The sequence below is a fragment of the Pelodiscus sinensis genome, chromosome 7 (genome assembly GCF_052426305.1).
Source record: "Pelodiscus sinensis isolate ZL-2025 chromosome 7, ASM5242630v1, whole genome shotgun sequence".
NCBI classification, from domain to species: domain Eukaryota; kingdom Metazoa; phylum Chordata; order Testudines; family Trionychidae; genus Pelodiscus; species Pelodiscus sinensis.
The window spans coordinates 72891895-72904946 of NC_143058.1; the positions used below are offsets into that span (position 1 = coordinate 72891895).

General features: G+C 41.9%; 1 protein-coding gene across 1 annotated transcript; it reads right to left on the reverse strand.

Moving 5' to 3' along the window:
- Positions 1 to 3390: 3390 nt before the first annotated feature.
- On the reverse strand, positions 3391 to 12835 carry C7H2orf66 (chromosome 7 C2orf66 homolog). The gene is made up of 4 exons (XM_089779882.1): positions 12381 to 12835; positions 6377 to 6517; positions 4518 to 4718; positions 3391 to 3710 (listed from the first exon to the last, which is right to left on the reverse strand). The coding sequence occupies exons 1-3, from the start codon at positions 12486 to 12488 to the stop codon at positions 4536 to 4538; spliced, it is 432 nt and encodes a 143-aa protein (XP_089636008.1). The 5' UTR covers positions 12489 to 12835; the 3' UTR covers positions 3391 to 3710; positions 4518 to 4535.
- Positions 12836 to 13052: the final 217 nt, after the last annotated feature.

The following is a 13052-nucleotide window of genomic DNA, read 5'->3' on the forward strand; positions in this document are numbered from 1 at the left end:
TAGAATGCGTCTCATGGGGCTGCCACTTGACTCCAACTGGACCCAGGACCGCCCGCGGGGACCCAGACCATGGTACTAAAAATAGCACCGCGGATAGCCTCTGCTCCAGTCCCAACACCGGCTGAGCCCGAGTGCTGCCCACCCTGCAGTGTCCCAGCCAGGCTCCACACAGCTCCTGACAGGGCTCCAAAGCAGTCTGGAGGAGGAGGAGGTGGTGCCGCCAGACCAGGACCCTGCAGTCCCGCGGGAGAAGGAAGGGGCCACACGCCACTGGAAGCTGGCCTGGCTACCCTGTGCGCCCTGCTGGGGGGGAGAGGGAGGAGGCTGCTGCGCTGTGTGAGGAGCAACGGCACGTTGTGGTGCGTCTTCCTGCAAGCCAATGTATCCGTCAAGTAGTGAAATGTGCAGCGGGGCTTTCCAGGACAGAGTATTTAAATTTGGGACAGTCCTGGAAAAATCTGGACATATGGTCAGTGTTACCATCTCCCACATGATCTAAAATGATGTACTTCCTAAGCTTAGTTTACCCAACTGACATTTCCAAAATGTCAAAACTACCCATTTTTTAATAGTTTCAGCCCAGTGTATAGGCTGATCCACAATATATTGAAATCTGTGGAGTAGTGCATCTAGCACAGTGGTTCCAAACCTTTTTGAGTATACAGACCCCTTTTCAATCTATTAAAATTTCACAGACCCCCTCCTCCCTGGGGGAGAAAAAGAAATTAAAAGGAAAAGTAAGGAAAGAAAAAGAAAAGCAAGGATCAATCCTTATTTTTAAACACTGCACGGATCTCCTGCAGTACGGTCGTGGATGAGGAGGGGTGTGCAGACCACACATTGGAAACCACTGACTAGCAGGAACTTTGAGATAGCTGAAAGGGCATTTTCTGTTCCTTGCACTGTTTTAAGGGCTTGAAAGCTCATAGCACAAGGGAGACACTAAATCCTGACCAGATAAAGGAAGTACAGGATTATGCATAGAACATAAACTATAGCAGTAGATGTATTAGGAGGGCACAGAGAGCAAATAAATGGATGCAGCCATCCAGGAAAAACAGAAGTCGAACTTCCTAATTTATAAAGATATTATTAGATATAAACATTTATGGAAATCTATACTGGGAAATGTAGAAACATTCACATACCTGGGCAACACCATCAACCAGGACAGTGAAACAAGCCAGGACATCTGGGACAGAATCAATATATCCAGAAACACTTTCAAGAGCTTAAGTACATCTGGAAATCATCAACACACATCACTAACATCAACCACAAGATTTATCAGAGCTGTGTACTTTATTGTGCAGAATGCTGCGGAATGAGAAAATATAGCATGTCCAAAGTCTTTTCTTTTCATACAACCAAGAGGATATGAGAACCATCATTGCCAAGAGCTGTTGGAGATGGATTGGTCATGTGCTTTGGATGGAAACTAATTCTATCTCCAGAGTAACGATAAGTTGGACACCTGAAGGCAAGTCAGAACAAGGTTGCTCAAAAACAACATGGTGAAGAGTTGTGGATGTGGAGCTGAAAAATTTGGGGCACAGCTGGAAAACCATTGCCAGAAACAGGAGTAGAGGAATTTTGTTGCTGTCCTAAGTGTTAGAGGTGTAACTGGAACATGATGGTGAGGTTATTGGAAAAGCACCCTTGGTTTGGCCAGAGATAAGTCAGATTTACATGCACTTTGCCCTCACTTTATATTAATAAAAATGAAAGGCAGTGTTGGATGAGGCTTTACGTTTTTTCAACCACTTGATATGGGAAAGATACAAAAATTGGATGGATATTTAATAACTCAGGTTTTTACTGATTGCATTGATTCCTTGCAGGAAAGACATGGTGTTGTTTTCAGTTTCATCGAGTGGAAACAGAGTAGCAGAACTCTTAAAAATTGAGAAACCATTTCTGTGACATATCTGGAGTAGGGCAGTTATTATGTTTCTAGAGCAATTATTGTATTACAAAGCAAAGATGAAATTACAGATATGGATTCTAGCGTCTGAGTTTGAATGTACACTGCCTTCTATAGACTTTTTTCAAATATGCTAGTCGTTCTTCTGATACTTAACCCACTAAATGGAGATTTTTTTTTTAACTGGGTCCAGACTACATCTCTGTGCTAGTTAGAAAAGAAAAGGAAAGAAAAGAAAATCCCTTCAACTACTAACAGTTAAAGGAGTTTAGTTTAGATGCTTGTATTTTGAAGCCAGTGGCCTACCTTTTTGTCCTAGTTCTACAAGAAGGCAGGTATAACTAGTGACCATGTCAATATTGAAATAGTAATGGAGGCATTATTTCTTTATTTCATACCCATTGTTAAACAGGGGTTTAAGCCCTGACTGCAAAAACTTGTGTTCAAGTTGGGTGAAATCCTCATCCTATTGAAATCAATGAGGCTTTTGCCATTAACTTTAATTGGACCAGGATTTCATCCTTTACCAATCAATCAATAGGACTACTCACATGTGGAATGTTAAGCACATGTGTAAAAGTTCTCTCCGGATCAATTCTGTACCTTCCAAATACGAAGTAACTGTGGTAATCTGAATGAATGATTTTCTAGTGCCATTTTTGGCTCTTGAAATCTGTAATGGTTCAGCTTCATAAGGAATAGTCAAAGCAGAAATAGTAAGCTAGGCTCTTATGAATAACTTATTAGCTTAATTACTAAATAGTGGGAATCATAGGGATTCCTGAATATCAGATTCCTATCAAAACATAAAAGCCAAAATATTTGATGGGTATTGTGTATCTGAATGATAGCTTGAATATGATATTTGTAATGCATGTCTTAGGATTTCACAGTCTTTTTCTTATTTCCACTTTTATGAAGGTTTGTTTTATATTATCTTCTGCCTTTTATCAGTAAGATGATCTTGGGATATCTCTCAAATGTATTAATCTGATGAGTCTATCTTTCTTTCATGCAGATTTTAAAAGATCATTATTTATTATTTATATTGTGGTAGCACGGAGCAACCCCAGTCACCAACGAGGGGGCCCATTTTGCAAAAAAAAAAAAAAAATATTGGTGATTGCCTATCTCCTAGAACTGGAAGGGACCTTGAAAGGTAAGGTCATTGAATCCAGTCCCCTGCCTTCACAGCAGGACCAATAATTCATCCCTGATGAATTTTTGCCCCAAATGGCCTCCACAATGATTAAACTCACAACCCTGGGTTTAGCAGGCCAACACTCAAACCACTAAGCTATCCCTCCCCCTGTGCTAAACAAACACAGAACAAAGAGATATGTTTCTGTAATGACTGAAAGATTTTTTTAAGCTCCACACATGTCCAAATCAAATACAAAGCACTGTAATGAAAAAAGAAATCTGTAAAATTCCATTGAAGAAAATAGTTATCTAAAACCTAGATGTAACAAACTGAAAGATAACATTTATTTACATTCCTCAACAAAGACAATGGGGAATAGTTTGATGTATTACATCAGACTGAATTTTTCTTTCATTTATATTTTAACAAATAAAATCCTGTTGGACCAATCTTCACAGCCATACATACCTCACCACCTGAAAAATGAGCAAATATGGCAATTACAGTCAGATGTCAGATCTGATATGTAAAGACTCTTATGCTGAAGAAAATGTTAAATTGTCAGATAATAGTTAGAAACCCCATAGCAGTAACATTTTATCAAATGTGCTTCCAATTCACATGGAGTCCAAAAGTAACCACCTGAAATTAAAAAAATATATATAATAAGGATAGCAAACAGGAGTATTTAAAAGCACATAGGGTCTTTTCCAAAGCCAAAGGACCTTAACTGAAACATTCTCACTGACTTTATGGCAGCGGTGGGGAACCTATGGCCTGAGGGCTGAATCCAGCCCCTAGCTTGCTTGTATTTGGCCCTTGAGGCTCAGGGCGCCTCCGCCCCCCAGCACTGCAGAACTGGTGCTCCAGACTGGTGGTTTCCCTCCCTCTCAGACCCTGCACCTCCACTCCACTTCTGCACTTTACCTCTGGCCCAGCCTCTCACCCCTAGCTTGCTTCTACACTCTACCACCTTCCCAGACCCATCAACCCCCCACCCACTCCTGAACCCTCCCTCCCACCCAGTCCCCACACCCCAAGCCCACTTCCCAGCAGCTCCCTCCCACACACTGGGCTCCTCATACTTAGCCCCACACCAGAGCAAAGGGAGGCCCACAAAATCTACTAACCAGGGCTCCCCAGGTTCTGGTGTATGAGAGGAATGTGGTTTTTTCCCCCACTTCTCACTTTTGTGCAGCTCCGACTGATTTTTCTACGGGTCAGTGACCCCCCAACCCAAAAAAGAAAGAAATTAACTCCCCATAAATTTCTCCTTAAATAAATTTCAATATGCTTTGAGTGAGAGTTAAGATACCACACATTTCTGATGTATTATTAACAGCAAATTATTTTTTTATTTTTCATATAAAAGGGGAAATTACCCAAATCCAAATCTGTAACTCAACCACATGCAATTGTCAGCACAGTTGAAAAAAAAATTGCTTTTACCGTGGTCAGCAGCTTCCTTCAGTCTTTGAAGTAGTTTTGAAACATTTTTTTCTTTTCTTCATAATCTGCAAATGCAGAAGCAGTAGGATCCGTGTAGATAGCTACAGGCCTGGGTCTGTCATTATTCACAGAGACAGTATTTAAGAACTTTCTCAGATCAAGACCCCTCCCCGAAAAATAAGCCTGGAGTGTTCTGAAAAACTGAAGACAATTTATATTTAAGAAATGTGAGATGAATAATCATATCCACTAAAACAAAATATACTGCTTGTGAAAAGAACTGGATTGGAGTGACGTCCCCTGTTTTATCCACCAACACAAACAAGATGGGCAGTGGCCAAGCAAACTGTTCCACTCTGATTTAACAATGAGTTTCAAGTCTGAACTGGAATGCTAATACCTAGCAGTGATTTAGTTATATTCATTTGCCAAGTACAGTCAGTTATTGGCCCTTATGATGGAATTGGCCACAAAGACCCAGCTATTGTTGCCAGATTCTAAATGTAATGGGACTCCGTGTGAAGTAAAGTACTTCTCATTGTGAGGAAGGGTGTCACAGTCTAGCCTTGGGGTGGGATGCCTGTCCAAAGACCCTCAACCCATTAATCATGGAATTCTCAGCTAAGTCGTGATGATTCAAACTGATAACCTACAGAAGAAAAGCTCTCCCGAATGCCAGTTCTCACAATGTGTATATGTCTGACACTGACAATATCAGTAAAATATATTTATTAGCTTTGGTCCTCCAAAGAAGTAGTGGCATAAACTAGGAAAATTTAATCAGATTACTTCAAAGATCTTCAATTCTTCAGATCCTTAGGCTTTAAGAAGCTGATTTTTTAACAGATGGGATAGATACTCCACTTTTTAATTCATGCCTTTTACACACTAAATACACCTTAATGGTGAAGATTAAACTTCCTACAATATCTGGAAGACCCTCAAACTGATAAATGTTCAAATATAAAAGGGTATGGTTTATGTAAAGATCTTTACAAGAAATGTGATTAGAGTATCATTCAGTCCAATTTGCTAACATTCCCTTTAGAAAAGACACACAGTGAAACCTCTAGTAAGGGCAGCTTCCAAAAATAGTCAAAGTAGAGTAGCCTCCTCAGGTTTACCAGTACAATTTTGTTTATCTTAAAAGCCACCTGCATTAGGCAACTGGTTTGAGCTGATCCTTTGGCTGGATAGACTTCATTATATTTCAGAAATATTAGTTTTTAGGTAAGTTTTTTAAAATTATACTTTGCCAGTTTCCAAACAAGTAAAAACATTATTGCGTATCACTAACAAGTTTTGCACAACTTTTGCGTAATAATCCTTTGTAATGAAATATTTCTCAGTTCTTGTTTAGTAGCACCAGGCCTTACGAGTACAGAGGATGAGATGGCTGTCATATCATTCAACCATCATAACCATTCAAGGTGCTGTCCGATGTGAATGCCTTTGTGTTTTCAAATCAAGGGTTATCATGTGCCTTAAACAATATTGCCTATACAGGAAACAAGAACAGGGCTAGGAAAAAACACAGATCACAGCTATTCTATTGGATAAAATGAGTTATATTTTCACAGATCAAAATACATCTCTTGTAAAATTAATGTGTGCTGTGCATAGATAAGGAAGATCCATGTGTAGTATATTAAACTGAAAGAGTTTCTTCAAGTTAAATTAAAGCATGTGCAGTTAGTGGCTGACACGGACCATATAATGCACATCACTGTTATTAACTAGCTAAGAAGGTCTCTCTTCATTTTGAAGTTTTTAATTACAAAAGGTAAGAAATTCTTGTAATGAGACCCCTGTGTATGCGAAACACACACAGCTTGGGCTTCGTTACAATGGTTCCTTACCAGATCTCGGTTTCTGGGATTGTCCAAAGGTTTCCATTTTTCTTCTGGCCTCAGTGGAGCTGCCTTTGCTGATCCCCTCAGAGTAAGCATGGAGCACAAAAGCAGAAGTGCCACTTTCCACATGCTGGAAAGATGAGCAGGCTACACATGAGAGGAGGAAAGAATCAGATTGTGTGAGTTCTTTAAAATGTGCACCACTGACACATGAAAACAAGCCTTTCCTATAATTAATACTGACAAGTGGTTTAAAACAATCAGTCCATGACAAGGAGGATCTACCTATAGGAGAATATATTTTTTGTGTGTTTTCTCCCTCTCCCTTTAGTGTATCTTGAGGAACAGATTAGTCCTGAAGAAATGCTTCCCATTCCATTGCTACTTCTGAGACACTGGATCCCTTCCTGTTGCCATCCTATAATAGTTCTAAAACAGCTCACCATTTAGTTATAGCAGCAGATCGTTGTGGAGGAAAGTATTGCAATATCATTAAAAATCCAGGTAGCCCAATTTTAGAAGTGCCTGAGAAAAACTAAATGTGGCAAATATAAAAATTAATACTAAATATAGTACATTTTGTAACTTCAGGCAACATAAAAACACCCAAACCTTTACTCTCACTCTTACCTTTACTCTCACTCTCTCCCTAAATAAAGCTTACCTGTAAGTTTGACTCGGGCTTATTCCTTCCTGGTTAGCCTGTCTGTAATCTGCAAAACAGACTGAGCTCTCCACTTATATTTCTAGTGGACTGGCTGTGGGTGGGTGCCAGTGACGTTAGTAGTATTGCAGTAATTATTCCATTTCCATCCATGACAAAGACCCTTGAGAATCTCATCCTCGATACTCTTAAGGCCTGTTGCTACTAAGCTAGCAATGCACACTCTCCTCCTTCCTCCTCCAGCACATCATTGAAAATTTGTGGATAGCAAAATGAAGAAATTTTCTGCAGGAAGCTTATCAAAATGTTACTTTTAAATCCATTTCATATATCTGTAGTTCACATAATTATATCTGGCAGATGGATTTCCAGGATAAGCTAGATACGGAGCAATTTCCTGGTGCTGGAAGATAGCATGATGAAGTCCATTTCAAGATGCAAAAATCTTAGCACCATAATGAAAGTGTTGACCTGATATTATCTATGTTCATTTATAGGTTGCATCTGAGGATATTAGAGTAGATGATTTGGAGATATCATAGACAAAGGTGCTAATAAGGACTACACTGTTTAATTTGTTCTTATTCAGTAATATCAGTTCAAAACTGCTATGACTTTTGGTTGTAATTCTCCTCATTTATTTTTCTCTTGGCATTTTAAAGAATATTTTAGTTAGAGCGGTACAGCGCCAGCCACCAAACTATCACTTTTCAAGTTGGGAATCTTGGTCATTCTTTTAGCACCAGTCCCTGATTATTAGTATTAATAATACCAGTAGGTGTGTCTCTTTTATTTATTGAGATTTAAACTTTTTAAGACACTGATCTATAGCTCTACTGACACTGACATTAACACAAATAACATTTCAGATGCATTATTTTGATATCTATAGTAATATGTGAATCTAGCATATAGATTATTTTATAAGATTACACTAGGAGTCATTGTAGGATTTAGATTAGATTGTTTTTAACTGCTTTGTTTTTATTCTCTGTGGGCGCCTTGGAAACATTGAGCTGTTGAGTACTGGCATGCTGGCTTTCAGATCAGCACCAGGGACAGCAACAGGAGAAACAGAATACTATATGGGGGTTTAATCATTTAAAATTAACTAGTCAGAGGGTACGTTTACACTTGCTCCCTAGTTCGAGCTAGGGATGCAAATGTAGGTGACCAAAATTGCTAATGAAGTGGGGATTTAAATATCCCGCGTTTCATTAGCATGATCTCGCTGGCGCATTACTCCACTCAACAGCTGATTCGAACCAGGAAGTGTGTGCCGGGACGCGTTAGTTCAAACCAGACTCATTGGTTCAAACTAACATTAATCCTCATTTTTTGAGGAGTAATGTTAGTTAGAACCAAGGGGTTTGGTTCAAACTAACGCGTCCTGGCACGCACTTCCTGGTCGAATCAGCTGTTGAGCGGAGTAACGCGCCGGCGTCCGTAACAATCCGTTTTATCTATTTGGATTGTAGGTGCTTGAGGCAGAGATTGTCTCTTGCTGGGCATCTGTACCGCACTTAACATAAGCCCTCTCCTCTGTTGAGGCCTCTAGGCGTTACTGTAATACAAATAATATTTTAAAAATATAAATAAGTGACAAAATAATTAGAACTAATGTGAAAAAATAAAACCATTTCTGATATGTTCTGAAAAAGTAAATATACTTAGTTCATCTTTAGGACCTGCTCCCATAGAAACCATTATTTCTTTGTCTGCATTCAGCCCCAAAAAGCCACAAATGAATATAAATAGATACTATCTAGACGTGTGGTGTCCAACCAGTTCTGAAGCAGTAGCCACTACAGTGGCTACTGCTAGAGTGACCTAGCCACATGCAACTGGCCATAGAAGCAATTTTAGGTGTTTTATTTTATCATCTTACAACGTGTGCATCTTAGCTACATGATGTACTGGATGCAGACTAAATGGAAGATAACCACTAAAATAATTGAATGATGTGTCAATTTTTCTTAATTTCTATATCCATTATAAATCCATTATATATGGATGTTTATTAAATAAAACTTCTGAAATTGCCCATTTCTACTTCTGCATTAATGAACTCCTGGACTGTAATTTTGTTTTCTAACGTAATATCTCACATTTAGAATCACAGAATCATAGAGCTGGAAGAGACTTTAGGCAGTCATCAAGTCCAGCCTCCTACCCAAGGCAAGACCAACCCCAACTAAATCATCCCAGCCAGGGCTTTGTCATGCCAAGATTTAAAAACCTCTAGGGATGGAAATTCCTCCACCTCCTGAGGTAACCCACTCCAGTGCTTCCCCACCCTCCTCGGGTATGTCTAGACTATGTGAATTTGCATATCTTCTTTGGAACACTTATTCAAAAGAGGGTTTTTTTTTTTTTAAAAAGCAAGCAGTCTAGATGCGGTTCTTTCGGGGAAAAAAACCTTTTCTTGAAAGAACACTGTAGACCTCTAGACTGCTTGCTTTTCAAAAAAAAAAAACCTCTTTCAAAAAAGTGATCGGAAGATATGCAAATTTGTGCTGAATTTGCTTATCTTTTTTCAAAAGAAAAATGTAGTCTAGACGTGCCCCTAGTGAAATAGTTTTTCCTAATATCCAACCTAGACCTCTCCCACTGTAACTTGAGACCATTGCTCCTTGTTCTGCCATCTGCCACCACTGAGAAGAGCGTCTCTCCAACCTCTCTGGAACCTCCCTTCAGGAAGTTGAAGGCTGCTATCAAATCCCCCCTCACTCTTCTCTTCTGCAGACTAAATAAGCTCAAACCCTTCAGCCGCTCCTCATAGGTCATGTGCTCCAGCCCCCTAATAATTTTGGTTGCCCTCTGCTGCACTTTCTCCAGTGGATCCACCTTCTTTCTGTAAGGGGGGGGGGCAAATTGGACACAATAGTCCAGATGTGGCCTCACCAGTGCCAAATAAAGAGGAATAATCACTTCTCTAGATCTGCTGGCAATGCTCCTACTAATGCACCCTAATATTCCATTTCGCCTTCTAGGCTACAAGGGCACACTGTTGACTCATATCCAGCTTCTCTTCCTCTGAAATCCCCAAGTCCATTTCTACCAAACTGCTACTTAGCCCTTCAGTTCCCAGCTTGTAACTATGCTTGGGATTCTTCCGTCCCAAGTGCAGGACTCTGCACTTGAACTTGTTGGACCTCATCAGATTTCTTTTGGTCCAATCCTCTAATCTGTCTAGGTCACTCTAGACCCTATCCCTGCCCTCCAGCATATCTACCTCTCCCCCTAGTTTAGTGTCATCTGCAAACTTGCTGAGGGTGCAATCCATTCCCTCATGCAGGTCACTAATAAAGATGTTAAACAAAACCAGCCCTAGAACCGATCCTTGGGGCACTCCACTAGAAACCGACCATCTACCAGACACCAAGCTGTTGCTCACTGGCCATTGGGTAAAATGTGTGTAAGGTAATTACTATAGAAATATCTGTGAGCTTTAAAAAAATATATTGACAATAACATTGAAGCTTGTAACCCTAATGACAGGACTTAAAGTCAGTAATTTTTGTCTTTGATGTTGATCAATTCTACTTATATCATGGCAGATAAATATGTTATATTAATAATTTGTATTTTAGCCAATGTATGTTCCTGATCCAAAGACCATGACAGTCACTGTAAATATTCCAGTAAGACTGATGACACAGACAGTGTTTTAGTTGTGAAAGATTTAAGAGATATGCAGGGCATAGAATGCTTAACGGGGCTGATTGAGGAGATATGTGCACCATTAGCAATTTTGAAAATTCATGGTGGCTAGGAGAGATTCCAAAGGACTAGAAAAGGGTTAATATTGCCAATCTCTAAAAAGGAGATTAAGGACAACCACAAGAATTACAGCCTAGTCAATAAAGCTTCAGTACCTGGAAAGATAATGGAGTAAATAACCAATCAATTAGTTTCAAAGACCTAGAAGACATTAATATCATAAGTAACTGTCAACATGGATTTGTCAAGAATTAATCATGTAACATTAACATACTAGCTTTTTGACAAGATAACAAGCCTTTTGGGTGGGGAGAAGTGATTTATTTTAGTTTAGTAAAGCTTTTGATACTCACTTCAACTTCTCATAAGCAAACTAGGGAAATATAACCTAGAAGGCTCTACTATAAGGTGAGTGGCAAAACTGGAAAACCATTTCCTGAGAATAGTTATCAATGGTTCATAGTCAAGTGGGAGGATATATCAAATGGAGTCCCTCAGGCTATGTCTACATGACACATTCATTTCAGAATGAGTTATTCTGGAAGAAATATTCTATTGTGAAATAGCATGTCTACACACCAAATGCGCGTTGCTATTTCGAAATAGAACGTCCACCCTCATTGGACACTGAATCACATTTAAGACCACCTAGAAGCACTCCGGGCAGGGCATCAGGACAGCACTCACTTCCTGTGGCTGCTGCCTGAGGCTTGTGCTTAAAGGGATTCCTCTCCTCCTCCCCCCTGTACAGTCGTGTTTCATTTTGCTTTACCTACCTCCTAAAGGGACAACAAACCCGTTCCTCTGCCTGCTGTGGTTGCCCTTGTAGACACCTCAGTTATCCAGCTATGGAGCTAGAGCTGCCTCTGGGCAATCAATGGCTATTGCAGCTTGTGCTGCATCCCTCACAGTGGTTTTTGCAGGCTGCCACCCAGGCCCTACAAGAACCTAACCCTCTGATTATTTTGGAGACCCTCATCACCTCTTCGTGGGCACAGCTCATGCTGCTGGATCCCACTTGCCCTCCCGTCCCCTCCCCTCCCGCTTCTGGCATCTGGATACCTGTTCCAACTAGTGGGACTGGTTCATCATGGACCAGCAGTGGCTCCAGAATTTCAGGATGAGGAAGGACACCTTTCTGGAGCTCTGAGCGTGGCTCGCCCCTGCCCTCAGGCAATGGGACACTCACATGAGACCCGCTATCCCCCTGCATAAGCAGGTCACCATTGCCCTTTGGAAGCTCATCATGCCAGACAGCTACCGATCTGACAGGAATCAGTTTGGCATGGGGAGATTGACCATTGGGGCCCTGGTCATGCACCTATGGTGCTCTCCAGCTATCGTCCCAGGAGAGGGGTGGACTGCAGGAATGGGGTTCTCTAGGGAAAAGGAGGTGGTGGGTGGGATGAGAACCTTGTGGGGGGGAGGAAGCAGATGGAAGGGGGCAGAGAGGATCAGGGCTGGCAGTGGCACCTGGCTCTGGTGATTCCCCCACCATGGATGCAGGGGCCTCAGCAGCCATGGAGTGGTTGTGGGGGGAGCGGAAGTGGGAGCAGGCAGCATGCTGGCAATCAGGGATTGAACTGCCGTGCACATGGTGCAGCCCTGCTCCAGATGTCTCACCGTGGCTGGATGTCTTTCTGCGGTCCAGGGTCTGTTCCATGGATCAGAGTGCCGTGAGGTGCTCCCTCTGCAACTTGTCCCTGGTTCTCTTGCACTGGCGAGTCTCATGGGGTCAGGATGCTGCCCCGGTTGGTGTCGACCACCCCACCCCCCTTGCACTTGGTCCAGCTGTGGAGAACAGAGAGACTGTTAGTCATCCCAGCAGAGACTGTGCCTTAAGCCTTGCTTTCATTTCTGAGCTGAGAGTGACAGTTCTTGGCTCAAAGGCCATGTGCTTGGATCAAGGCCATGTGTGCCCTAGCCAGTGGGCCCATTCCTGCAGGGGGGAGCCTCACTACCCCCACAGTCCAGGGAGAAGCAGACATGTGAAGGTGCCAGCCAGACCGGGATCCTGTGGGTGGGGGGTCACCGGGGGGCTGAGCTTCCCTCCGTGCCACACACATGCTGGGTCTGGCAGTGACAGCATCCCACAGGGAGAGGACTTGTATCCCTGCCCGCTGGGGAAGAGGAGGGCAGTGTGTTGGGAGGAGGTGTGTGTAAGTGGCAAATTCTCCCACGCCTTGCCATACTGTCTCTGGGAGTGGATGCTGCCCTGAGAGTGCCAATGTGCCGTGTGTGGCACTGTGCGCGCGTGTCTCCATGTCCCCAGCCTCCTACTATTGGCGGCTTATG

Excerpts from the sequence above, each read along its gene's own strand:
- C7H2orf66 (XM_089779882.1), bottom strand. The coding sequence starts at position 12,488 with ATGAGACTCGCCAGTGCAAGAGAACCAGGGACAAGTTGCAGAGGGAGC. Across the intron at positions 6,518-12,380 it reads CAGAAAGACATCCAGCCACG|CCTGCTCATCTTTCCAGCAT; the intron begins GTGAGACATCTG and ends TCTCATGTGTAG. Across the intron at positions 4,719-6,376 it reads ATCCCAGAAACCGAGATCTG|TTTTTCAGAACACTCCAGGC; the intron begins GTAAGGAACCAT and ends AATTGTCTTCAG.